Consider the following 27,861-nt stretch of genomic DNA (forward strand, 5'->3'; position numbering starts at 1 on the left):
CTGATCAGGCTTCTGTGACGACGCTCTGTTGTAGGGTCCTTGTTTGGAGCGCTTCCTGGTCCACGTATAGAGAAGCTTACCAATATACCGTTGACAGATAATGACATTTGACCATGTTTATCGTAACGGTTTTTCTTTTTCATGTTTAACTATCAAAGCTCGGTGATAGCCCAGTGACTTGAGACAATTTAAAGTCTACGAGCTGTTTAAAACGGTAGGTTTGGAGGTTTTCTTTTAATTACCAGCTAGCCTGTTAGCTTTAGCTGTGGTGGAATTTATCTAGAACAAACTATTTATTCTAGTTTTATGGTTGGTGGCACTGATGCTGATGACTTCTGCCACAGCTTTTTTATTTCCGTGCATTTTGGTCAGATAAATGCAGTCTGATATTAAAAGGAAAACTAACAAACTTAATGGTAGTTTATGACCGTGTTGGTTAGCATTGTAGCTGTGCAGCAAATGTATTGTTATGGGAAAAACCACTGGAGCTATCAAGTCTATCCTGAGGTACTAGCGTATTTATAACTTAAATTACCTGTCATTTGTTTTAAACGGTAACACTCCCATATATTTGAGCTTAAATGGAAAAGGGAGCTATGTTCCTACGTATTTTGAATACACATAAATCAGCTTAAACAAAAACATTTTGTTTAAAAACTCAAGTCATGCAAATGTAAAAAAAAAAATGTCTTAAATCAGACCAAAGTGTACAACCATGTCAAATCCATCCTTTGGAAACTTATTTTTTTTTATATACATATCCTTCGACCCAGTGCATACAAATACAAGTGGCCATTTGTTCAGCAAAAGCATCAAAACACTGTATTTGATAGTCATTTGTAGAAGAGGTAAATACACCACCCTTTGAAAATCACTAGCAGAAATAACTTGAAATTTAGGGTGCTATGCTGCTCAATTTTATAAGTCACTCTTCCTGCATATTTTACAAGGTATTTGACGGGTATTGTTTTTGTTTTTTTTAAATCGATGCCAACTCTGGACAATTTGCTTATAAAGTGGAGCGATTTTCTTTTGATATTTTCCTTTTAAATCCCTTGTTTGACTAAAAGGCAACAACAATTTTTTTTCTTTCTATTGCCTGAAGGCTTCAGAGGATTATTTAGATCTTGACACCACATCACATTTCATGACAGTAAGATTGTCATGGCCCCAAGCGTTGAGCAGTTTGAATAAGAGAGGATCCAATCATTGGTTCATTTGAGTAATAAATGTAGGGGTGTGCTTGTGTTCTCCGTATCACTGTTCCTTTTTTTTTTTTTTTTTAATTATTACATTTTTGAAAACGACTCGTACAATAGTTTTTTGGGGCTTTTTTTTTTACCATGTCACCTTTACTTGTAAACACTGTTTCAAAGAGTGTTTATGGGACTGGAGACAGTGTCGTGAAACAATGGTTTAATTTATGCGATGATGATGTGCTTTGCTTTGAGCATAACCAGTTTCACCAAAGCTAGGCAGGATGTGCTTTATTTATTCAGATTAGTTTCACTAAGAGTCAACTTGTCTTTTCCCCCGGTTCACACTTGTGCTGTTACACACTGTTACACTCCCATATGTTACACTCACTTCTGTAAGGGGCCCATTAAAATCACAGTCTGATCTAGTGGCTACTGGGCAGCTTCTTTTGAGCAGATCGAGTGATAATGCATGAGGGTGAAGTGTTACTTTCCACTTTACCAGCACAGGTTTATCCTCAGACATTTAATCTGATGATCTGTAAACACCCCTGTTGTATGGATGATGAAAAATACATGAACTTGCCCCACTTCTTAATAATTTTAGAATTAAAATACAGCTATTTATTTATTTTAACATGACATGCTGAACATGGTAAATTTCCCGTTGCGCTCTCTGATTCTGATGTTATCTTTCTACCATCAGGATGCAAAATGTCTTGGTTTACTGACTTGGCTGGAAAAGCTGAGGACTTCCTCACCAAAGTGGACCAGGGAGCTGCCACTGCCCTGAGCAAAAACCAGGAAAGAACATCTTCCTTTTCATCATCGTATGAAATAGAATCTACTCTCAAAGCTGAGTACAGTTCTGCAGCGTTCAAGACAAACCCAGCTGTGACACATCCCTACGCATCTTCTCACGATGCATCGGGCTACATCAAGAAATCCAGCGCAACCGTGCTGGCTGGGACAGCCAACGTGCCCAGTACTCCCTCTGGTTCTGGCAGCAGCGCCCCCAACTCTGCAAAGACTTCCTCCAGTTTTGTGAGGCGCAAAAAGAGTGAGCAGGACGTGGACGATGACATGCTGTTTGACTTCTTGAACAGCTCCGACCCTCCGGTCAGCAACTGGAGTGATTCAAGGAGGGAACTTGCAAAAGTGGCTGCCCCAGTCACAGAGGTGCAAAACCCAACTCCCCCCCCTTCTGCCGTCCCGTCGGCCCCATCCACGCCCCCTTCTACCCGCGGAGTGTCCAGGGCCTCGAGCGTAAGCTCGCTGTCTGCTCACAGCATCAAAACATCGGAGAGCTCCGTTAAAGAACAGAGTCAAGGTATGCTGTCGACCTGATGACCAGGGAAAAAAAATTAAAAGCATTTTTTTTATACTCACAGGAGCAGAAACTCCCCCAGACAAACCAGAATATTTTACATATATATTGAAGTTATTCAGCTGAAATTTTAGTTTTTGTTTAAAAGCTGAGAAAGTAAAGCTCTCAAATGTTTTGACTCCTTTTTGTTGGGTGATGATTTTGTGTATCGTGTCAAATTCGCTTAAGCAGCTAACATGTATTGGATCTACTTCAGTTTATTTGAGGGAAAATTTCAATGAGCATAGTTTATGAGCACAAAATGTGCCTGTAAATGGATCATGTAAGTACAGCATGTTTAAAACTACTTTCTCAGTGGTACCTTGTGGTATCACAATCTTCTGTTCTTAAAAGTATTTTAGATCCCCTTATTGTTTTTGTGTTGGGTGTTCTTCATTTGATCTACCTCTGAAGTGGGAGGTAAAAATAGCATCAGTCTCAGTTTCTGCTCAGTCAAGAACAATGGCTGTAAAACACCCAAATATTCCTGTTTTAGCATTAAAAATCGGACCTCAGTTGGCACTTTTTGTGATTCATCTTCCGTAGTTGGAAACGGTCAATTCTGAGAACCCAGTTGGAGTTCAACCCAATTGAGCGTTCATATTTCTTCTTCCACGCTTCTGCTGCCATACTGATTTCTTTGCATGCTACAACTACCTGCTAATAGTGCAACATCTTTCGGAGTGTGTATTGTGCATGCATGATTTAAAAAAAAAAAAAAAAAAAAAAAGAGAGAGAGAGAGACTTGCTCATCGAATATTTTTTTTCCATAGAATTATGCGTGTAAAGAAACTCCATGAAATGTATTGTGGCAAAATAAAAGGTGCCTCATCTCAAAATTTCTCTGCATTTCCAAATCTCCTCTGTGTTTTCTCCTTGCACCCACTTGACCGCCGCAGACACGCCTGAGAGTTCAGACTCAGGTTTGGCTGCACCTTTGGAGTCCAGCAGACAGGAGCCCCCTCCCCCCACGGAGGAGCCACAGAGCCAGATCCTGTCCAGTCTACGTCTGGAGAACCAGCTGCTGCGCAGTGAGGTGGCCTCCCTCAACCAGGAAATGGCTTCAATCATTCAGAGAGCGAAAGACTTGCAAGACGGTAAAAGAAAAGACAAAACACAAACCTTTCTGCACCTCTCTGTCTGTTTTCATGAAGTTGTTTTATTTTTTTTTCATCTCTTGTAGAACTGAATCAGGCCCGTCTGCGTGTAGACAGATGGAACTCTGAGCAGTCTCACACTGACCGCACGTTACGGGAACTTCGGTCACAGGTTGATGACCTTACGGAAGCCCTCTCTGCCAAAGACGGTCAACTTGCAGTCCTGAAAATCCGACTTGATGAAGCTGATCAGCTTCTGAAAACCCGCAGCACTGCTTTAGAGGAGGCACGGGAGGAGAAGTCCAGGTGCACCCCTCGTTGCCACCTTTTGAAATGAAAATCAGATTCAGTTTTCAGTTGTTTAGTACGGACAGTATTTTCTTTTCTCTAGAATTGTGCAAGACAACACAGAAGGGAGCACCATGCAGACCCAAGCCCTTGAAACGATACAGGAGAGACTGCGAGAGGCTGAACTGACTGTCAGGAGGGAACAGGACAGCTACCATCACATGCAGGTTCACATGATGCCAATCATTTTCTTTTCTTTTTTCTTTTTTTTTGAGCGTTAAAGGGATAGTTCGCCTCTTTTGACATGAAGCTGTATGACATCCCATACTGGCAATATCATTTATGAACATTGACTTACCCCCCACTGCGTGCTGTGAGCCGAGTTCCAGCCTCGCTGTGGCGTTGACGAAGGTAGTCCGGCTAGTTGGCTGGGGCAACAAAAATAAAGCGTTTTGCTTCTCAAAACAATATGCGTTCAAAAGAGTAATACATTTGCATCACAAAATCGTTCTCCAGGAAAAAGTCAGACCTCACAATCGCTTGGCGCTATTTTCTCTCCCTTCGTATCACTGCGTGCTGTGTAGACCGTGCAGACCGAAGTGCAGACCGAGCAGTCCCCTGCTTCCGAGCATTAAACACCGTAACAGGCGCGGCTGTCGGCAGGTGGCAGCACGCAGTGATACGAAGGGAGAGAAAATAGCGCCCAGTGATTGTGAGGTCTGACTATCCCTTTAAGTGTGGAAATTAGGAGACTTATCACTTATCTGTTCTTTTGCAGAGCGAATATGCGAGCCGCTTGGCCAAATTGGAGGCTGAGAGGCAGACCCTTGCAGAGACGGTGACTGCAGCGGAGCGACGATCGGCAGAGGAGAAGCTCAAGGTCGACGACTTCCAGCAGCAACTGAGAAGCGCCAAAGCTGCAGCTGAGTCTGCTAAGCAAGAGTTACAAGACTACAAGCACAAAGCATCCCGCATCCTACAAGTAAGGCTTGTTGGCAGCCTAAAGAAAACCTCACTCTTCATGGCAGTTTTTTTTCGCTCTTTATACCTCTAAACTATTTTTAATGTTCCTCCAGTCCAAAGAGAAGCTGATCAGCAGTCTGAAGGAGGGGTCTGGTCTGGACACGGGGGACGGCAGCGGGGCCATGGCTCTGGAGCTGGAGGACCTGCGTCATGAAAAGGAGCTGCAGAGAGAGGAGATCCAAAAACTGCAGGGCCAAGTGGGCACACTTCGGACAGAAATACAGGTGAGATGTTGTATTTGGCAGGGAAAAATTAAAAAAATGTCTGCTTCTGCAGTGTTGTTATACTTAATAAATTCTGTTGTGGAAAATCCCCAAAAGACAGCTTCACCAAACTGTTTCTCAGGGAGAAATGTGCTGTTCTTGTATGATGTCAGGCAATTGTTTCAGCTCTATAGAATCATTATTTTTCAAACACCCCCCCATAAGATGAGCCAGATTCACCAGTTAAGCAGATATGTCTTGTTCCTCACAGGATTTGGAGACTCAGGCCCTGGCAGAGGCAGAGACGTGGCGGGAGCAGCAGGTGCATATACAGGAGCAGCAGGCCTTACAGAATCGAGCCAAGAAGGAGTTGGAGGCTGAAGTGGAGCGCTACAAACAGGTAAGAGACAGTGTTGGTGTCCAGTGGCCACTACAAAAACTCTGAGCAGGTGGTAGTTTTTAAAGCAACTGGGTGATTTGAGAAATTTTTTTGTAATTACTTTGTAGGAGCTGCAGTACCTCGAGGATGAGCAGCATCGAGCCAAAACCACTTTGCAGAGCAGAATCAAAGACAGAGAAGATGAAATCCAAAAACTCAGGAATCAGGTCGGTCAGTCACTTTACAGTTAGTTCTAGAATGGAAATAAGCAGCATCCCTCCCAAGTCAAGGTTTTATAACATCTTTTATTGTATATAATTTTACCTGTCTTGAATCACTCAAGCAGCACATCCTCTTTGATAATCAGTTTCCTGGCATTTATTTATTCTTCCAGTTGACCAACAAGACTCTCAGCAGCAGCCAAACAGAGCTGGAGAATCGACTCCACCAACTGACGGAGACGCTGATCCAGAAGCAGACCATGCTGGAGGCTCTGGGCACAGAAAAAAGCTCCCTTGTCTTCCAGCTGGAGCGTCTGGAGCAGCAGCTGAAGAACGCTCAAGGAGGACAAAGTGGAGGGCCGGCCATCAACATGAGCGGCCTCGAGGCTCCAGGTTGGCATTTGTTTTTGTTTTAGTGATGTTTAAGCAGGTAAAATGGGATATTTTGAGCTCCAATTTAAAAAAAAAAAGAAAAAAAAGAAAAAAAGTTCATATTAGGACTTAATATGTCTAATAGTTGTTGATATTACATTTCTGTGACTGCCAGGGGCACGACAGAGAAACACACCAGTGCTCTTCAGTGACCAGGACAGTCCAGGGATGTATGGAAAAGTACGAAAGGCTGCCAGCACTATTGACCGCTTCAGGTAAGCTTTCGCTGTTCCCTTCTTCCAGCTTTTACTGATAACATGCTATAATTAAAATGCTCTCTACTCCGAAGAGCCTTCCACAGCGATTAATAGAATTTTTTTGTCTCACAGCATAAGACTGGGAATCTTTCTGAGGCGCTACCCCATGGCCAGAGTTTTTGTCATCCTTTATATGGTGAGTGTTTTTTCAAGAAATGTTACGTTGGTTGGTCAATTATGCCTTTAACTTCTTCATCAACCTTTTTCTTTTTTTTGAGGCGGTGCTGCATCTGTGGGTCATGATTGTTCTTCTGACTTACACACCTGAAATGCATGGGAGACCCGATGGAAGATAGAAGACTTCAAATGAACAGTTTTTCTATGGCCTTCAATGTGAGGAAGCTGCTGGCTGTGGGACCCGACTCTCCCTATTTTGCACATATATGCTATGAACTGAAGGCATTTTTTCTGATTTTTTTTTTTTTTTTTTTTTTTTTTTTTTTTTTTCTTCTTTTTTTTCTCCCCCCAACTGAATATTGAGAGCAGGCATCTGCATTGGATTTTAAAATAATTACAGAGTGATATAATGAGCGGGTGGTCTCCTGAAAGGACACAAATGATCCAATCTTACACGCTTTTAGTCTTGGTTCTCTTGAGAGGTTGTATTTAACACTATGTTTAAAAAAAGAAGAAGAGTCTTTTAATAAAGAAGTTAGATGAGACGACACAGACTGGCATTTTTTTAATGGGCCTATGTTTTAAAAATTGAAGGGTTTGAAAGATGTGGGCATTTACCTGGAGTAAAGGGTCCACAACCTTAAAATGCTATAGTTTTTCTTATAAGATAAGAATCTGTAGAGGGGGTCAATTATTTCACCATGTGTGTATATGTAAACTCCAGAATTCAGTGGTAAGCATTGTTACACAGCTGCAAGAAAAGTTTGTGAACCTTTTGGAACTGTCTTTCTACACAAATATATCTTAAAATATTAGATTTTCACAAGAATGAAAAGATGAAGGTTCAAGTCAAAATAGGTCAAGATGCTCTTGGTTATTGGCTTATTTTGAGGAAATTATCTAATGTTGCATATCTCTGAGTGGCAAAGGTCTGTTGGTTGGGGTTAGCAGTTGATTGGAGTGTGAAATCGGCATCTGGTGTTTTCCAGTAACGGGGGAGAATCCGGTATGAACAGGTGACCTGTTTTTATTTGAAAAAAACGGATGTGTCGTAATCTCATCTTCACAACACGTCTGTGGAATTGTGTCTCGATCCCCCCCCACCTGTAAGTTGACAAACAAAGATCAGTCCAAGAACAAAGTGTGTGATAGTCTGCAACATCACAGAGGCGGGCAGAGCTACTACCAGGCATCTACAGGTCACGCTCATGTTGGTCGCTAATGTTGATTTTTTTTTTTTTTTTTTTTTAAATAAAATAAATTTCCCCATCCTTCCCCATCAGGAAAACGCTTTAGCACAACAGTGTGTGTGTGAGACAGGGATGTACAAAAAAAAGCCCCTGCTTCCCAAAAGAATAATGAATGCATTTCTGACCATCTTTATTTTCTTGTAAATTTTCAGAGCATTTGTTTATGAATGGAATCTTAAGAGAATTTGGATCATGCAGCAAGACAACAACTCATAGCAAGCAAGATTTTTTTTTAAGAAGAGTAACAATGTTTGGAAATCATCAAAGTTAAACTTCAAATGTTGTGGCGTGGAAGCCTGCCAACATCCCAGAGCTAAGAATGTTCTGTATCAAAGAATGGGCTAAACTTCTTTTATGATTATCAAGACAAAGAACAAAATTTCATTATGCCTGCATAGTGACAATAAAGATTCTTGATTCTTGACATAAAGGTGATTTTTAAATTACTTTTAAAGGATAATAGAGAATTTACATAAAATGTATTACTGCTACAAAACATGGTGTAATTGTGCAACTTAGGCTGTAATTTTGTGGGATATATCCCATTCATACTGAATTAAACATCAGTGACAGCCATGTGAGAGCCTCTTGCAATTTTCCTGGCTTGGAACGCACCTCGACTTTGTTGGTCCTCCAGTATCCCACAATGCACCGCTCCTGCACTCTGTGTCCACGTCAAAGCTGACAGCGAAGCCGAACTGATAATGGCTGCAGTTGAGGTGGCACTTTTAGGTGTTTAGACTGGCCATAAACTGCTGAATACATAATTAAAATTATTCTTAAACAATATCGACTCCAGCAAAAAGCCCAACTCAAAGGTAATAGCTGTCTGACTTTGATACAATGTCGCGTATCTCGCTTGCTTGGACGAATTCCTTCAGACCAACGACCAGCTGTTGTTAGCCGGGTTTCGTGCTCGCTAAATGAGCCTGTACCAGCCTGCTAAGCCACTTTGTTGCGGACCAATAAAGTGGATTTTTAAGATAACTGCTTCTCTCTAGCGTTGAAACCACAGCTAAGCTTAATGTCCTAGCTGACTTTTATCACGTTTCCACTCAGAGTGAGGCTAGCTCTCCAGTAGCCCTCGGCCTTGCTTTGTTTTTGTTTGTTTTTCGCTGCCTCTGAAGATGTCATCCTGGTTGGGAGGAATCGGCTCTGGCCTCGGCCAGTCTTTGGGTCAGGTCGGCGGGAGCCTGTCATCTTTCACCGGGCAAATATCAAACTTTACCAAAGACATGTTACTGGAAGGGGTGGAAGAAGTCGGGGGTAAGTTCGTGTTCCTCTTTTTTTTTTAAATCCTGTCCACATTAATAGTTATCACACTCCAGTGTAAGTCAGTGTTTTTACATGCACACTTGTATCACACTACACATCATGCAACCCATATTATGGATTGAGTGGGGAATACTTGCAGGCTTCCTGTGTTGAATAAAACACTAAGAGTTCTACATAAATATTTGCATTCGGAAACAAAAGATCCTCCAAAAAAATGAATAGGCAGATAATAAGAAACTCAGTCCCACAACGTACCAAGCATATTGTAGATAAACGAGAACTAATTGAATTAACTTGTCAGTCAGCAAGTGATGCATTAGTTAATCTTTTCAGAGCTATAACACAAAGGGGTTTCTGTAATATTTATTTGAGAAGGGTGGACTAAGTTGAACACACAGCAGCACAACCCACATCGTCTAAACTTAGCATAAAGTCCAGCCAGCCTTTTGTCTGTCATATTCGCATCATCTGTAGTTTGCGAGAAAGACATTTGGGTCAGCAGTGTTGAGATGTTTTTTTTTTTTTAACAAAAGTTAAACATTCTATTTGCATTCATTCTGCTGTAAATTGTGCTACCCATAGTGTTGATTATTTGACTTTCTTCCATGTTACATTCAAACACATACTTTTGCTATTATATCGAACACATTTCTGTACATCAGAAGTATTTGTCTTGTCACAGATTTTTCATACAGATTAGACACAGATTAGAGGCATTGTTTGGGTTCTAGTTTTAGGAGATAAAGGCGTTCTTAAATGAAAACTTTAAACCATATTCACTTTTGACTTAATCTGCAAATTGCTGTATTCATTTTGTTTGTTTGCTCTTACTGTCGGTTCTGAACTGTAGCCTGGGTTCATGATCATGGTAAAAAGCAATGAACGCCGAGCTTAAATCTGAATAGCTCCATTCCAGTTATCTAATTAAACCCAGATAGATCATCAGTCTAAAGCGAACAGATAAAACATCAGCAGAAGGAGAACTTTGGCCACATATCTCCAACTCACTGCTCAAAAACCAAAAGAGTTCTTATCGCTGTCGGGAGGAGATTTCAAAGAACTTTAGGGACATAGGACACAAACTTTTGCTCAGGCATCGACTTAATTTGTGTTATAATAAGGGCTTGCTGAGCTTCATGAAGCTGTTAAGCAAGCAAGATTGCCTCGACAAGATGGTTAATAATGTTGGCCCGCTCAGTCAAGTGTGTTTGTGTGTCATGTGAGCAGACCTGTGTGACTGATAGGGAGAGAAAAAAGAAGTCAGTCCCGGGGTTAATGAAATAGAAAAACATTTCTTTTGCAAAAGTCTTGTAGGTCTAAATTTAGATAGAAATAATCCCAAATGTTTCTGTTGATTCATGGTTTTGAACATTCCTTCATCTAATATTTGTTGCATGCTTTTGCATTGTTGAAGGGGAGAATGATATCCTCCCTGTGTGAATCCCCGTGCCGGTGATGTTATTTTTTTTCTTGTACTACAGACGCTGCCACAGAACTGCAGGTGTCCAATTCCAAGTTGGCCGAAGTCGAAGCTGCATTTGCCGCTCAGAAATCTGAGGTCTTTGTCCACTCTCTGTCACTTTTCTTACAAGTCATTTTGACTTGTCGCAGCAGGAAAAGTCTTTAACTAATACAATAAGCTGTATTTTTCTTCTGTTGAAATGTCCCTTTTATAAACTGGGTGTAGCCATTGGTAATATTATTAGCACTTTTGTTTCATTAAGAAAAGGCTTATAAACGCCAATATCAGGCTGCTGTGATCCAGATCAAGAAGTCTCTGCACAAAACAGAGATTTTACAAACCATCAGAGGCCTGGCAAGCTTTCAAAGCTCACATTGTAAACATGATTGTTTCCAACAAATTGTATGTATAATCTTGGCACCATGAAATGAACCCACTAATAAGTATCATTCACGTTTTTCAGTCGGTTCATCTATTCCAAATACTCTCTTGGGTGCCAAATATGTTGTAATCTGTATCTAAAAACATCCACCATCACCATCGCATGTAACCAAGTATATGGGTTCACAGCATGGGCGGTGGGTAATGGAGGCTAGGGTAGGCTGTGCCTTCCCAAATGTTATGCTGGGAATTTTGTAAATTATAGATAATATATGTGCGCAAGTTATATAGGCTATTATATATATATGTGTGTGGGTGTTGTCACTGCAGCCCCCTGGTGACAATCAGGTCAGGTGATAGGCTAATACAACAATGTCGTCACAGACCTGGCCCAAGGTGATATGGGTAATGGGCTGGCATTTTAAACATCCGGCTTTTCGAACCGAGCTGCTATTAGTAGCTGCTATTTTGGAAAAAGCATAAATGCCTTAATTTCAACGATTAATTTGCACTAGGCCAGGTCTGTATAGCCTATTAAATTATTGTTGAGTGGCTGTGGCTCGCCGTAGCCTTGTGGGTGTGTGTAATGTATGTGCTTTTGTTGTGTAAAAAAGAAAAAAGTAAAAAAAATCCTTAAATGCTAGACAGACAGTCATGACACTTGTTAGTCTTGGAAATGAATTCCACACCGTCACCGTCATGTCCTCTTTTTTGATTTTGAAACAGAATCCTTATGTCGTTGTTATTAATTATACTAAATAACTAATTTTTCCGCCATTTTTGATTTAAAAAAACAAACAAAAAAAAAACGTCAATTTCGGTGCCTTGCCAAATGTCGGGCTCACCCGCCGCCTATGGTTCACAGCTCATTGCCACAGATTAAGTATCTTAAAATACTCACAAATGGACTAAAACATTGGTGGTTTTAGTATTTTCATTGAATATGTTGAGCTCTTTACCACCTTTACCTCTGATATGTATCAACAATGTTGTATATGGTTATCTCTGTGTAATTGCACGAGCCGTCTTCTAACTGTCCGTTCTTTGCAGTATGACAGACTGAGAAAGCTTCACGCGGAGCTCGAGGAGAAACTGGAGGCATCAGAGATCCAGATTAAACAACAGTCAGCAGAATACAGAACTCTTCTGCAACAGAAAGATGTATGTACATACAGTTTTTGAAATGTCACAATTTAGACAATTTTACAAACTTCTCTAAAGATAAAATTCATTAGATAAACAGAAATGCAATTCAATTTTATGCACACAAAGCTCAAGTACATTTGGTTCCCCAAGGTGGAGATAAGTCACCTGAAAGCTCGGCAGAGTGGACTCCAAGAAGAAGTCCAGAATCTGCAGCACTCGGCCCAGTCTGCCTCCGTCAGCCCTGCAGTGTTGCCCATCGCCACTACCTCTTCGACCACTACCTCCTCCTCTGCTTCCACCTTCCTGGCACGTCCCTCGGGCTCTCACCAGGGCTTCCACAGTGACGAAGTCGACATTAGTGACGTTCTTTGGTCGCAGCAGGAAATCAACAGGCTGTCCACAGAAGTCATGCGCCTGGAGGCAGAGGTGGCACACTGGAGGAGGGTGTCTCAGGTAAAAGAACGAGGACAGATGGTTTATAGGGAGGTGAATCTGAGTTTTGCCTTTGAGTAACATTGTCCACACATTAGGCTCTACGGCATAGAGAGAATTTATCACAGACTTACAGATTTATTGCCCCTCCCGTTTGTTATCATGTGGTTTGGGTAGAGCAGAGTTTCTAAATGACCGCTGCATGATCGCTGCATCATAGAACAATGTGTCAGCTATAAATGCAGTAATTTCTTTAGTGCTAAATCTGAAATTCTTTCAGTTGCTTTAAGGGCTCGTCCACAAAAATGATAGATTGAAATTTTTTTTTTTTTTGTGAATGTTTTTTTTTTTGTTAAAATTTGTAGTCAAGCTCACACAGATCAAAATTAATTATTTAGATAATCTTATCTAAAAAATTTAGATAAGACCTCACTTTCAAATTATTATTACGCTCTCTTTTAGGCATCAACAGCGACAGGAGCTGGAAATGGCGACCAGGGGGAGATTCTCAAACTTCAAAGGACTATTAAGGTGTTGTAGCCTCTTATTGTTGCAAGTATAAACTATATTTTGTAGTAGAATATATAGGAGAATATATATTTGTCTATGTATATGTATATGTATAAGAAATGACGCAGAGATGTGGCTTTGATTTTGTGGCAACAGGAGCTACGAGATGAGATGAGTCACGAGGTGGACGAACACCAGCATGAGCTAGCCGCTGTGCAAGATGCCCAGCGGCAAAAGATGGCCGACATCTCTCGGCGTCACAGAGAGGAGCTAGCAGAGTACGAGGAGAGGATAGAAGAGCTGGAGGAACAGATTCACAGCGGTAAGCTTAACTATGGCATTTGTTTTTATCATTGACAGGAATTCAGAAATTTTATGAAGGAACGCTCAGTTTAATTATGTCTGACATAAAAATAAGATTTATTTAAAAAATTCTCTGCAGGAGGCAGTCAAGTGAGCTCCTCGTCCGATGCCTCCAAACTGCTTGAACTCCAGAAAACCATGCAGTCCTTGCAGGAAGCAGCAGAGCAGCGTGAGAAGCAGGTGGCTGAACTGTCTGCAGTTCTGGAGGAGGCACAGAGGAAACAGGCCTCGCTGCAGCTGGAGAGGGACGACGCTCAGGAAGAGAACGCCGGGCTGCTGCAGAACTACTCACGGCTGCAGGCCTCCGTGGCTGAACTGCAGACACGCGTGCAAGAACAGCAGGGGAAGGCTCTGCAAAAAGCCCAGCTCGAGCACGAGATCCAGACATTAAGAAGTAACCTTGCAGGTATGTTTGGTTTGTGTTGAGAACAGTTGAATACTTTTTCTTGTCTGTTTCTATAAGGCATCTGAACACTGTTATAGCTAAAGCTTTATACTTATATAATTATAGCTGAGTTTTCTCATTGCGAGTCTGAAGTAGCTTCATATTAGTCTGAATGCTGTCTGCACCCTGTCAGCCAAACATTTTATATGAACTAAAATGTTCATTTTGTAGCTGCAGAAAATGAAATGGAAAGACTGAAGCTCCTGGCTGTGGTAAGTGAGCTTATAGAGTAAATAACACATAAACCATATTATAACCACATTCTCTAATCCTTTAGGTGGTTTAACGTTCTTTCTACCGTCAACTTTCAGGCAGAACCGAAGGAAGAAGTCGAGCATGCAGACATCTTAGAACTGAACACCATTATTGGAACATTGAGACAAGAAAAGGAGGTTCTAGAACAAGAAAAGGTTTGTTCATCTGATGCAAAAATAAAATGACTTTATTCACTGGCTGCTCAAAGTATCTGTAACAGCTTCATTGATATGGTTGCTGTCAGTCTTTTATTTTATTTATTTATTTATTTTCACTAGAAAGTGTTGTTTGTTGACATATTCTTCCCAGTAGATGCTTTAATTAGTGGATTGTTCAGTTTTAGACTAGTAGAATATAATCAGTCTCGCCTGAGTTATAAATGTACTGAATGGTGAGCGAAATAGTGTTTTTTAACATTTGGTTTTCTTTACACTTTGGGGCTCCTAATGTAATAATGTCAGCAAGTGATATGTATTGGATTACAATGGAAAAGTTTTTTTTGTGGTATTTATTTTGTTTACAGCTTAATCTGCAACAAAAACTGACAGTAGCAGAAGAGCAAATGGTGAGCGGCAAAGGAGGCGAGTCTGAAGTGGAGTCACTGGAGGATCTGAAGGTTGAGCTGGAGAGGAGAGAAAAGGTGCTGAGAGCCACCGAGGAGGAACGAGACACCCTGATGTCTGAGCTAGAGGAACTAGACCAACAAAACCAGGAAGCAACAAAGGTGTGGCTGATCAGTGGAAGTTTTTTTTTTTTTTTCCTTCTGCGATTTAACTTAATTCCTTTCATTTCAACATCCTGAATAACAGTACTGTAAATTATATTATGTCATACTGCCCTGGTTGCTTCTTGAGAGTTTTTGAATAATTTAAAATACATTTAGTGTCTCTGACTTTTTGTTTTGCATCATTATATCCACTTGCATGCCAAAATATATTCATTCTACCTACAGTTTAACTACATACTTTTGTGGTTTAAAAGCCACCGTGTGTCCATTTTGCTGCTTTGTTTGATATGTTTTAATGCACAGTGAGATACAACCGGCGTGAATTTGCTTGTGCACAAATGAGCACAATTTTTTTTTTTTTTTTTTTTTAGGAGGGAAGGTAATATATTGTAATCTAAGACGGCACAATAAATTTGTAATTTATTTATTCATTTTCCTCTAGCATATGATTTCTGTGAAGGAGCAGCTCTCTGGACAGTTGAACGAGGCTGAGGCAGAGCTGAAAAGAGTGACTACAGAGCTCAACGCGACAGAGGGTCAGAAAAGGGCCCTGGAGCAAGAGCTTCAGACCCAAAAAGAAAAAATTAGCCAGAGTGCTTTCACCCTGAATGATCTGCACATGGGCAAACAACAGTTGGAACGGACGGCAAAGGAGATGAAAGATAAATTAGGACATGCACAGGAGCAGAGCCGAGAGGCACGTAGGGAAGTTGCAGAGATGAAGAAGACGCTGCAGGAGAAGGAAGAGCAGTTATGTGCTGCTAAAGCAGAGCTGGATCGAGGAGGGGAGAGAAGAACTGACGCACAGAGAGCCACAGAGAAGCTGGCAGGGAAGGAGAAGGAGTTGTTGGACCTCAGGACAGAATTGGATGAGATGAAGAGCTCATATGAGAGGGTTTTGTCTGAGGAGTATGAGATGAAGATGGAGAAGACGAGGCTGAGGGAGGAGAGTGAGAATGCTCTGGGTAAAGTAGACAAACTAAACGAGCAGTTGAAAGAAAACCAGACCGCTCTGAACAGGATCGTGAGGGAGAAGGACACTCGTATTGAAGCTTTAAAGCTGGAGAAAAATCAACTTGAAGGTGAATTGACACGGGCTGAGAGGACACTGACAGAACAAGTGAAACAGTACCAGCAGACCATCGAGGAGTTGACTCGAGCCCGGTCCATGGATGCCTCAGCGCTACAGACCGAGCATGAGTCTGCGATCAAACTAAACCAGGAGAAAGACTTGGAGATCTCTAAGCTGAAGAGAGACATGGAGCAGCTGGTGTCTGACCACCAAGACACCAACGAGATGCTTTCAATCACAGTTGCAGGACAGCAGCAGCTGACAGATTTGCTGCAAGAGAAGGATGTGTTTGTGGAGACTTTAAAACAAAACGCTGCAGATTTACAGACAGAGATGGAGAACAGTATTTCAGTCATGGACAAAGAAGCTGAAATGCTCAAGCAGGCACTGGAGGAAAAGGATAAACATCTGGGCGCCATGAAGGAAGAGAACAGCCATTTGAAAGAGGAGATTGATCGCATCAGGGATCAGCAGAGCAGACCTCAACCTATGGCTGAGCCCAAGACTTTGGACATCATCACAGAGCTGGAGACGGAGATCACCCAGCTCAAATCGTCCAGGAACTGCTTGGATGAGGAGGTTCAGACTCTGAGGAGAACCATTGAGGAGCAGCAAGCTTCGCTCCTTTTGTCTCAGCAGTCGCTGCAGGCTCAGCAGAATGAGCTCGAACAGGCCCACGGTCGCCATCAGCAGACCACACTCAACTATGACAGACTCCTCCACACCAGAGATGAAGAGATATCCCACCTCCAGCAAACGCTCGATCGGTTCAGTGAGAGTCGGAGCCGTGCCAACTCTCCACCTGTGCAGGGAGAGGTCATCCTGCAGGAGGACAAGACGGAGTCTTTGAATCAGGAGAACGGCAACGAGAAGCATGACCTGTCCAAGGTGGAAATAGAGAGACTGGTGAAGGGCATCAAGGAGAAAGAGACCGAGATCAGCCAGCTAAATGAGAAGAACCTCTCATTGACCAGACAGTTGGATCAGCTGGTGGTTTCTCGGGATGAAATCGACAAACTCTCCCAGATTGTCATGCAGAAAGATCTTGAAATTCAGACACTTCATGCCAGAATGTCCATGGGTGGAGGACACAGCCAGGATGTCTTGTATTTACAGCAGCAGCTGCAGACGTACGCGGTGGAGAGAGAGCAAATGCTAGCCGTGCTCAACGAGAAGACAAGAGAGAACAGCCAGCTCCGGTCTGACTATCATCGTCTCATGGACATCATGGCGGGGAAAGAGGCTGCCCTGGTGAAGCTTCAGCAGGAGAATCAGCGCCTTTCCAATATGAGCGATCCCTCAGGAAGCCAAGAGATGTTTAAGGAGACCATCCAGAACCTGTCTCGAATCATCAGGGAGAAGGACATAGAGATTGATGCATTGACTCAAAAGTGCCAAACCCTGGTGACTGTCCTGCAGTTTTCAGGAGGAGAATCTGGTGCTGGCTCAGGAGGCGTCAGCAGCAACCAGTTTGAGGAGCTGCTGCAGGAGAGGGACACACTGAAGCAGCAGGTGAAGAAGATGGAGGAGTGGAAGCAGCAGGTGATCACGACGGTGAAGAACATGCAGCACGAGTCTGCTCAGCTGCAGGAGGAACTAATTAAGCTACAGAGTCAGGTCTCCGCCGACAGCGACTGTAGCTCCAAGCTGTCAGTAGATTACACTCGATTGATCCAGAGTTATGAGCAGAAAGAGAAGAGATTGGGAAGTCTGAGCCTCGAACTCGCGCATGTTCAGCAGACTATCACACAGCTCAGCACCACCAAGGACGTCCTGCTGGGTAAACTGGACAGCGTAGCGCAGGCTCCAGAAGTTGTAGCCGCTCAAACTCATGGCCCGCCTCTCACAGCCGATGCCCCAAGCCACCACGGTGCCTCAGTTGTAAGTAATGACAAACTGCAGGGAGAGCTCGAACGACTGAGAGCGCAGTTGGCCGAGAAAGAAAACATCATCAGGACTCTTCAAGAAAACAACCACCGGCTCTCCAACTCAGCATCCGCCTCAGAGAGCGAGCAGAAAAGCCATGCCGAGGAGGCTCAGCAGGTCAGAGAGAGGCTGGAGTCTTTACAAAGGTCTATGAGGGAGAAAGACTTGCTCATCAAAACCAAAGGAGACCAATTAATTCAAGTGAGCGAGACACTGCGTAACCGCGAGAATGACAACGAGGTGTTGAAGCAGGCTGTGACCAATCTGAAAGAACGCGCTCTTATTCTGGAACTAGACGTGAAGAAGCTGAAGGAAGAGAACGAGCTGGTCGCTGGTCGCTCTCGAGAAAAAGAGTCGGAGTTTAGAGCGCTGCAGGAGACTAACATGCAGGTTTCCCTCCTGCTCAGAGAGAAGGAGTTCGAACTGAGTGCAATGAGCGAAAAGTCCGCCACGGTGGAGAGGATGCTCAAAGACAAAGAGCAGGTCAGTTTTTTGGGGTTTTTTTTTCCCTTGTTTTCTTCGGAAGGTGTTTCTAATGTGAAAACATTTCTATCTATGTGTTGATCTCTAAAAAAGAAAGAGCGTCTATCAATGTCTCGCTGATAATGTGATACAGGGGAAATCTGGTGAGCTGAATCAGCTCCTGAATGAACTGAAGGCCATGCAGGAGAAAGCGGTCATGTTCCACCTGGAGAGGGATCAGATGATGATGGCACTCAAACAGAAACAAATGGAGACCACCGCAGTACAGAATGAGGTAAGACAGAATGTGACTCACACATGAGCCTTTTGGATTTTATCAAAGCCATTGTGAAATGGTTTGGGTGAGATGCTGAACCCCACTTTCCTCGATCTATGTCACTGGTGTGCGAGAAGAAAGTGTCAGTGTCATATGTATGTGTACGCAAATGGCTGGATGTGGCATGGACTGTAGAGTACGTTGACTAATAGCAAGTATAAAGCTACATAGTCCTACAACATGTAAAATACAGTAAACACTCTTGAGTCTGTAGAAATGTCTCAGGTAACGGTGTCTTTCTTTACAGCTGCAGCATATGAGGGATAAAGAACAGCGTCTGAACCTGGAGCTGGAAAGGTTGCGGAATCACCTTTTGGAAATTGAAGATTCATATACAAGAGAAGCCATCGCCGCTGGGGACCGGGAGGCTGAACTGCGCAGGCGGGTGGCGCTGTTGGACGAGAAGGTGGCCACATCCTCCAATGCTGTGGAGAATGCCAGGTTGGCAAACACTAGAACTGCCATATGTGTTTTGAATTGAATAACTCTGCTGACATCCGAGGAGATTCTGCTCGGTTGTACTCCAGAGTTTCCCACCATGGCTTAAAATTGGTGACCTGAATTGTTGAACGCCAATTAAAGTTCATAGAGTTAAGTTTGAAATGTATCTGTATGTTTCCAAAGCTGTGTGATCTTGCTAATGTGTTTCTACTTGCGTGCCCCCCCCTCAACAGCCAACAGGCCAGCATGCAGGTGGAGTCTCTGCAGGAGCAGTTGAGCCGGGTGGTGAAACAGCGGGACGATGCACTCGCCCAACTCAGAATCTCTCAGGAGCAGGTTAACCAATATGCAGTATCGCTCTCCAACCTGCAGATGGTGCTAGAGCAATTCCAACAAGGCAAGTTGGCAAGCAGAAACGTGATTATGCCAGCAGTTCACGCGCTATTAAGTTGTTGTATTTTCGTGTTGTAATGGCACCTACTTATAAGAAATTCCTATTTTCTAGTTGTAATACATTTATTGTATCTTTTCCTTTCAGAGGAGAAAGCCATGTACTCGGCAGAGCTTGAAAAGTACAAGAGGGAGAAAGAGGAGTGGAGAAGGAAAGCCCTTACGTTGGAAGACCAAGCATCTGCTCTACAGGTAAATCTGCAAACAATAATTCACAGAAGTGGGCCCATCTTTTCGTGTCATTTCTTATTCCTGCAAACATCTTGTTAAGGTGCTCCATAATGCTTCTTTTCTCTCCGTCAGATAAACTTGGACGAAGCCAACACTGCTCTAGATTCAGCATCTCGTCTCACCGATCAGATCGATCTGAACGAGGAGCAAATTGAAGAGCTGAAAAATCAAGGTGAGGCGCAGCTAAAGCAGTCCACCTGCTAAAAGCAAGTTGTTTTTCTTTTGTTTGTTTTTTTTGGAGTTTCTTTCCCCAGCTATGAATATCAAATGGAGACGGGCACACCATCAGACTAAAATCCATATGATTGTTAGCTCTCCTGTTTTATAGAAAAGTAAATGCCTTCGTGAGGTTGTAATAAACGTTTTACGTCTGCATTTTTTAAAATGTTGTAGAATGTATCTGGCTTTTTTCCCCTGCTATAGGGTAGCCTTTGAACAGACGTCTGTCCTTATCATAGACTGATTTAAACCCAAAATAAGTTAAACTTACTCCCCCCCTGATATTTTTTAACAGCATTTTTGTGTCACACTAAGCAGATATCATTCTTATCAGGTACGACCATTACATCACGCCATTACCAATTCTCATGCTGTTTATTTTTGTCACCCACTTCAGCCTGTTTGTCCAGTTCCAAAGGGAGCCTTTATCTTTATTTTGCTTGTCGGTAACCTATAGGAAAATTCATATCATGTTGATTTAATAGTTCATTAGCAGTGAGAATGTGCTGAACCGCACCAATTTTTTTTAGAATCCAGAGACTAGCTTTGGTATGTCTGGACTGCATATCTGTCATTTGTATATCTTGGTAGCCTTCACACACACAGAGTTTAAAGGGGAAGTTCGGTTTTATTAATCCTGGACCTTATTTCACGCATAAATTACGTTCATCCACTCACCGATAACAATTTGGTGAAAGTCGGCATCCTTCAGAAGATATTTAGATCACTCGAGATCCGTGTATATCCATATAACGGGAGAGAACAGGGCATAGACAATACAGCCTCTAAATAAGGTATTTTCTGTCTTTATTTCACCAATATTTTAAGAAAAATGAATGAATGAATGCGTACTATTGCACTGTTAACTCATAGCTGCCATGTTGTAGTTATCCGGGGCTAACGGGGGCTTATAGGAAGCTTTCTACACATGCGTCTCGTGGGATGACTTCATTGACGCGCGCCGCTGCAGGACAGCTTATTTACTCCGTGCTCTGTGACAGTCGGCTAACTTCACACAGTTTGCTACTGCTAGTTGTGTGAAACTATGAGCTAACAGTGCAATAGTACGCGTTCATTCATTCATTCGGCTTAAAGTATTGGTGAAATAAAGAGAGATAATGCCTTATTTAGAGGCTGTATTGTCTATGTCCTGTTCTCTCCCGTTATATGGATAGACACGGATCTCGAGTGATCTGAATATCTTCCGAAGGACGCCGACTTTCACCAAACTGTTATCGGTCAGTAGATGAACGTATTTTATGCCAGGAATAAGGTCCAGGTTTGAAAAAAAAAAAAGAAAACTAAAAAAAAAAAACTTGTCCTTTAATGCATTATTTTGGCTAAAAATCATAAACTGTAACCACTTAAGTCACATCTTCCTATTTGGTGAATGTGAACCAAAAACTCTATCATATTGGATGATAAATTATGAATACTTTCAATACATGACGATGGAAATTGACGCAATATGTTTAGTTTTTATGTTTTAGGATTATCTTTTAAAGGAAAAAGTTGAAAAACAGGTTAATAAAGCAGTTTTTTTTTCGTTGTGGGAGGAAAACGATTTAATGTAGATGGCTCAAGAAGTCTTTCAGTGGAGTAGTAAATGTAGTTAAACCACCTCCTGTGGGCTCTTCTTCTATGAAAAAGCAGATGTTTAACAATGAGGTTTTTGCTGTTGTCTCTGTTTTTGCGTCTGTGTTGCAGTGGACGTGAGGCAGGAGATGTTGGAGGAGGCGCAGAGGAAACTGATGCACCTTCTAAACAGCACGGAGGGAAAGATAGACAAGTAAGTTCTGTCCTATCTTAAAAAATTCACACACAAAGAATCGCCCGTCATTTGCAAGGGATCGTAGAAAGCTGTTGCTGTGTTCAGACACGTCGAGCTGCTGTCCATAACCATACGATACAGTTAAAGGGATGGTTCGGAGTAGATTCACCCTGGGGTCATTTGAACCGTGACATCCAGCCAAGTAGCCCACCCGAAGTTTTTCCGATCTTGGCCGAACATCAGCTGAGTTACTGAGTTATCCCGAATAGCTTAGTACAAGCGCTAATGGACCCTGGCAGTATCTCCAAAATTACCACACTAAAATCACATGCCATGACACCAAACTTCTACTGTAGTACAAATGTGGTCTGTACTCACAAAACTATGCATTTGGAAGTTTGTACATAGTCCAGGAGTTTATTATTATCAACACAAGCCTAATAGCTTCTCTGCTGCTAAAGCTGCGTCGACGTCACTTCCTTGATCTGGGAGCTTCAAAGTAAGATGAGGGTTAATCTACTACTGTAGACCACAAAGCAAGGCTGCTCAATTTCCCCATTGATAAAATAAATTCACAACTCTACAACATAAAAATTCATGTAGAATATAGCATATACTTTGTTGTCTACAGTAGTAGATTAACCCTCATCTTACATTGAAGCTCCCAGATCAAGGAAGTGACGTCGACGCAGCTTTAGCTGCAGAGAAGCTATCAGGCTTGTGTTGATAATAATAAACTCCTGGACTATGTGCAAACTTCAAAATGCATTGTTTTGTGAGTACAGACCATATTTGTACTACTGTAGAAGTTTGGTGTCATGGCATGTGATTTTAGTGTGGTAATTTTGGAGATACTGCCAGGGTCCGTTAGCGCTTGTACGAAGCTATTCGGGATAACTCAGTAACTCAGCTGATGTTCGGCCAAGATGGAAAAACTTCAAGTGGGCTACTTTGGCTGGATATCACGGTTCAAATGACCCCAGGTTGAATCTACTCCAAACCATCCCTTTAAGTGATTTGAGAAAATGCCTCTACATCTCTACTCGCATTAATGTTTCAGATCCAGTTAAATTGCCGGATTTGGCATCTGGGAGCTTTAGAGGATAGTGAAAATGACGGAACCTAAATAAATCCATTAAACCAGTTAAGTGTTTTAATTGCAATTAAAGTTAGTCGGTCTCTGCTCGCCTGTGAAAGTTAACAACCACTCCAAGGCATGAATTTGACGATTGTTTCCGATTCATGCAGCTGCATGAGAAGAGATCAAGGCCATGTTTGACTTGTGTCTTCGTGCAACATTATTGTAAATGTTGTCCCGTCCGCAGAGTTCTGATGCGTAACCTGTTCTTGGGGTACTTCCACACACCTAAAGCCAAGCGGGCCGATGTGCTGAGGCTCATGGGAAGTGTGTTGGGACTGAGCCGAGAGGATGTCGATAAGGTGAGAGGTTTTCTTGGCTCATATTTGAACTATTTGCTTAGGCAATCACATTATTGTGTTTAAGGCAGCTGGTGTTCATTTTCATAGCGGCGTGGTCGCTTTTCCAGGCAGTGAGGGAGATTTGCATACATTTGCAATTTCTGGAATAAATGCTTCAAAATTTCTTCACTAATGGAAGCCAAAATACAGCATTTTTAACTAGTTTCACACTTTTTCTTACTTCGGTATTTAAACAAGTTGAGCATTGTTTGATATAAAAACCCAGAGGAAAAAAATAGAGCACTCCAAGAAGTGGGTTAGGTGCTATTGACTTGAAAAACATCAGTAAATTTTTTAAAAGCGATGCACACTCAGGCTCCATATGTTTTTCTGCTTTTATAATCAAAGTTTTGACTCTAAGGCCTTCTTCAGAATCACTGAGAACCTCTGACGAAGAAGGCCTAAGGGCCAACGGATGAAGCCGGGAAACTATTTTCTAAGTGAAGGTTCGGGACTGAAAACAACAGGAAACTGCTTGCCAGACTCTGCCTGAAGCCCCTTTTACAGTGGTCAGAAAACATCTGCTAACATCTGGCTTTTGAATGCAATGGGACTAAAAGTGTTTAATTGACACTAATTCCGGGTACTTAGTTGTAGTACTTTGCTTTTTTTTTTTTTTTTCTCTATTTATTTGATATGGACAGCAATTACATTGGACGTACCAGATGCATTGTTGTTTATATTTATAGTTTCAGATTTTGCTATTAGATCACAAGCAACAGAATCCCTTAATTTAACTCTCACTCATATTCACGTCCTCATCCGTTGAATTAGCTCCAGCGTGCCCATATGATCATTACGTTATACACCGATACAAAGTCTCCCTCTCTGTGCTTAAAGCAGGGAGTCTTGCACCGAAAATAGATCATGTTTGTTAAGTCGTTGCTTCATTTTCCCCTCTGTACTTTTTTTTTTTTTTTAAAGGGGGGGGGGGCATTCACAAAAGGCTATGAAAAAGTCGATGTTGATGGATCTATTTGGTGGCAGTGTGGTCTAATGAGCATTCCTCCATGTATGATTCGATGTATAAGAGGAGAGGACTGATGTAACGTGCGTGTGTGTGAGAGACGGAAAGAGAGTAAAAGAGAGGAAAAACCGTCAACCAAGAACGGTTTTAGCCGGGGGCAACCCTACCAATTATCTCCAACAGTTGTCTTTATCAGAAATGGTGGTCCAAGACACCCTGGAGGATCCCCTCAAACTGCTGTAGTTGATGTCTTCTGGGAGTAAGTGGTGCTTAATGAAGCAGTTCTGAACGCCTTCAGAGGACAAACACACTACTACCAGCAATGTGAAAGGATTTGATCTTGTTTAATTGATCTGTTAAAAACTAAAAAGTTCGGGTTGAAATTATCTTCCAGTCATGTCCTCATTGAAAGGCCCTAAATCCTAGATTTATAACTCACAGTAAGTTTGGCTTTAGTCCAAAGTCTCATTTCTAGAATTCTGTCGCCGTATAAAATGAGGGTTTCAGAAATACTACAGATTCAGTTAATGCTGCTGTGCTGCAATTCTAACCATTTGTCATCGGTGTCTTGTATTCATGTCAGGCTGGTTCTATTCAGGGTGACGGGTCCCTGTTTACATTCTCTGCTATGGGTCACTGGGGGACAACAGACCTTTGTCAGTTTTTAAAATGATAAATTACATCAGCTTGTTCTGCGGAGACGGTAAAGCCAGCTCGAGAAGTCACTGTCCAGCAGTTTCTTCAAACTCCAGCTGTCGCTGAAAATCCTCTCAGAGCTAAGCCCTGAAAAAAACAAAAAAAACATTTTCTTATCCAGATTTTCTGGCAGGAGCCCTGTGGGACTCCATCCAACGATTCCAAAGCTTATTACCCAACACTCTTAAAGGAAAACAGATACAAAGTGAGAGGCAAATGACATTGCATTGACTCTTCAGAAGAGCAGAAGAAGAAGATTATGTTCGTTCAGCTTTCTCTTTCTTTTTCTTTTTTTTTTAAATCCTCATCTTCCCTCGTCTTCTGTTAATACAATTTAAAGTTTCCACTTTACGGCAGCCAAGTGTCCCACAAAACCAGCAGACTTCACAGAATCCGTTTCAGCGGCGCAGCAGTTTCCCCTTTAATGCCTTTTAATGCTGTAATCCACGCACTCTTTGTGTTCCAGGGAAATGATTGTGACGAGCAAGGAGTGTGAAGGATGAAAATGTCTTTTTAGAAGTATAGATTGTCTGTGAGGAGTCAACTGCATGTCATTTTAATGAGACGCTGGGTTCACAAAATCTTTTTCCAGAAAGTGATGGCAAACTGAAAGGAAACCGAGGGGAGTTAAAACCAAAATGAAAATAAAGTGGAAGACTGTAACGTTTGTAATGCCAACCCTGTTTACTTTTAGGCTTGGATAAAAATGGGGTAATAACTTCTTTTTCTCTTTTTTTTTTTTCTTGTATTTATCCGTAAAATATGAGACGTTAGCGATGACTGGGAGAAGTTTATTTCTTCTGAGAATCCGACAGGATTTATTCACACTTCCTCTCCTCCTGTCTGCAGATGTTGGAGGAGGACGAACGGCACGGTGTTTCAGGATGGATGTCAAGCTGGCTGGGTGGGAGAGGAGCGCAAAGTGTCCCAAATACTCCACAGAGGCCTACCAGTGGTCAGAGCCTGAACTCGGTAAAAGCAAAAACAAGCTTTTTAAACCTGTTAGAACAGAAAGGAAGCCGCTTGTAACGAGGTCCACATTAAAAATGTTCAGTTTTGTTCTGACGTAGTTCTCTACGAACACCTCTTCATTGCTACTCTCACTCCACCTCTTGCTTTTTGTAGTCGTTCTCAGAGATGTTTGTCAAGTTCTTGGAGATGGAGTCGACCCCTTCATTGCCCGCACCAACGCTTCTGGTCCATGACATCAAGCCTCTGAGCGCCCCGCCTTCTGGAAGAACCAGGGCTTCTGCCTCAGCTGCAGCAGGTAAGTGATCGCTTTTGGAACAGCCGCTGTCAGAATGCATCGTCACTCTTTGTGTAAACTTCACCCTCTGTTGCCGCAGGAGCTTCAGCACCCGGCAGGCGAGCTGGAGAGTCCAGTCCTTTCCTGGCCCCTCGCTCCGCTGCGGTGCCGCTGCTGGCCGGTTCCGGCGCCGGCGGTTCAGGAGGCCACCTGCTGATGAAGCCCATCTCTGACGCTCTGCCCACCTTCACACCCGTGCCAGTCTCAGCTGAGGCCAGCGGTGGAGCTGTGCTCAAAGACTTGTTAAAGCAGTGATGGGCAACAACGAGTGCCACACAGATGTCTTAATTCATCCAACATGAGTTCAACACTACAAAGACAGAGAAATTTGAGCTGCTCTGCTACTTATTACTGCTCATTTTCATTTCCCGCAAGAATAAAGAGTCAGAGAATTCATAACATCTTAATTTTGCCATCTTTGGAAGGGTTTGAAGGTAGTGTAAGTCTGTTTAAGATTCTGTTTTACTCCCAAACACAGTTCTATGCAACAACACAGGTCTCCCTTTACACATCGTTGGAAATGTTTCCCCGCTTGACGTTAGTGTTGCGTCGTGACCCACAAACAGAAATGATCAAAGAAGTGACTCCAAAGGACGCAGGATAAGAAAATTTCAGTGTGTCATCCTTCTTGAGAGTACCACAGCAGAGAAAACAGTCCTATGAGTCATAAGTTGGTTTCCTTTTTGTTTTTTTGTTTTTTTGTTTTTTTTCTTTTTAAAACTAGAAATCAATCACCAGTTCTGAACACAAGTGACCTTGTAAACTCCCTGTGCGCAGTACAACACGTGGGTTGAGTCGAATCATCACCTCCGTTTGCAAGAGGAAACATGTCGTTCTGCTTTCACTCTCAACTCGTACTGAGCAGCTTGTATCTTCTTGTCCTCTGGGTGTTTTTTTTTCTTCTCAACAATTTAGTGATTTTTTTTTTTTTTTTTCCTCCAATCCAGGAGCTGCCTAAAAAACTTTGGCAGCAGCCTGCATAGAGATTTATGTGGTTCAGTACATCTGTGGAAACCATAAAGAAGTCTTTTTTTTTTTTTTTCTGCAAGATCTTGTCTTTTCCAGACTGCTAGACTGTGATATGCAATAAGCATAATTATGGCTGCTGACTGTGGTTTATCAGAGGGTCGAGACTGCTCTTATGTTTAAGCACAGCACTATTATATAGTCATCCATTCATGATTTATATATATATATATATAAGTGGATTTTTTTTGGTTTTCTTTCCCTTTTCTATTTATAGGCACTAAGGTGAAATGTATGAAAGTAAAGTGCCTGCATTTTTGCTAATTAGTTGTATAATCGGGACTGTAAATGGTTAATATAAATATCTATATTTACAAAATGTAAGAAAAAAACCAACTGCACATTTAAGAGGTTTTACTTTGATCAGAGGAGGCCAGCATGTGACTGTGCTCCACATTTTTGTATAGACATCAGTCGGCCTCTGCCCAAAGAATGTGAGAAGATTTGTCCAGATGTATTGATGAAATGTATAAACTTGTAAATCCTCGCTGTAAAAGAACTTTTGTAGATGTAAAATCTGACGCTTTGAGGTTAAACGGAGGAGCTGGAGCACCTTGAACTTGGATGAACTTCAAGTGAGTCTGGTAGCCGTGACCTAATCGGAATTTAAAATCAAATAAAGGTACCATTGGCGACCCCTAAGCGGTGAGAAT

At 42.2% G+C, this 27,861-nt stretch overlaps 2 protein-coding genes across 2 annotated transcripts; both read left to right on the forward strand.

Annotated features, from left to right (window-relative positions):
* The first annotated feature begins 39 nt into the window (after positions 1-39).
* On the forward strand, positions 40-7,122 carry golga5 (golgin A5). Its single transcript, XM_075448206.1, has 13 exons — positions 40-214; positions 1,903-2,526; positions 3,462-3,659; positions 3,746-3,965; positions 4,051-4,174; positions 4,726-4,929; positions 5,024-5,194; positions 5,445-5,573; positions 5,681-5,779; positions 5,947-6,166; positions 6,321-6,420; positions 6,535-6,598; positions 6,681-7,122. The coding sequence occupies exons 2-13, from the start codon at positions 1,911-1,913 to the stop codon at positions 6,756-6,758; spliced, it is 2,223 nt and encodes a 740-aa protein (XP_075304321.1). The 5' UTR covers positions 40-214; positions 1,903-1,910; the 3' UTR covers positions 6,759-7,122.
* Positions 7,123-8,507: 1,385 nt separating this feature from the next.
* trip11 (thyroid hormone receptor interactor 11) lies at positions 8,508-27,851 on the forward strand. The gene is made up of 21 exons (XM_075448249.1): positions 8,508-9,095; positions 10,586-10,662; positions 11,998-12,108; positions 12,244-12,546; positions 12,988-13,056; positions 13,192-13,357; positions 13,478-13,804; positions 14,015-14,055; positions 14,155-14,253; positions 14,622-14,822; positions 15,268-18,306; positions 18,440-18,580; positions 18,870-19,063; positions 19,297-19,460; positions 19,602-19,705; positions 19,817-19,916; positions 21,671-21,752; positions 23,060-23,174; positions 25,726-25,848; positions 26,002-26,143; positions 26,223-27,851. Exons 1-21 carry the CDS (start codon positions 8,957-8,959, stop codon positions 26,435-26,437), a joined length of 5,952 nt encoding a protein of 1,983 aa, XP_075304364.1. The 5' UTR covers positions 8,508-8,956; the 3' UTR covers positions 26,438-27,851.
* The last annotated feature ends 10 nt before the right edge of the window (positions 27,852-27,861 follow it).

The sequence above is a fragment of the Odontesthes bonariensis genome, chromosome 17, assembly GCF_027942865.1.
Source record: "Odontesthes bonariensis isolate fOdoBon6 chromosome 17, fOdoBon6.hap1, whole genome shotgun sequence".
In the NCBI taxonomy this organism is placed as follows: domain Eukaryota; kingdom Metazoa; phylum Chordata; class Actinopteri; order Atheriniformes; family Atherinopsidae; genus Odontesthes; species Odontesthes bonariensis.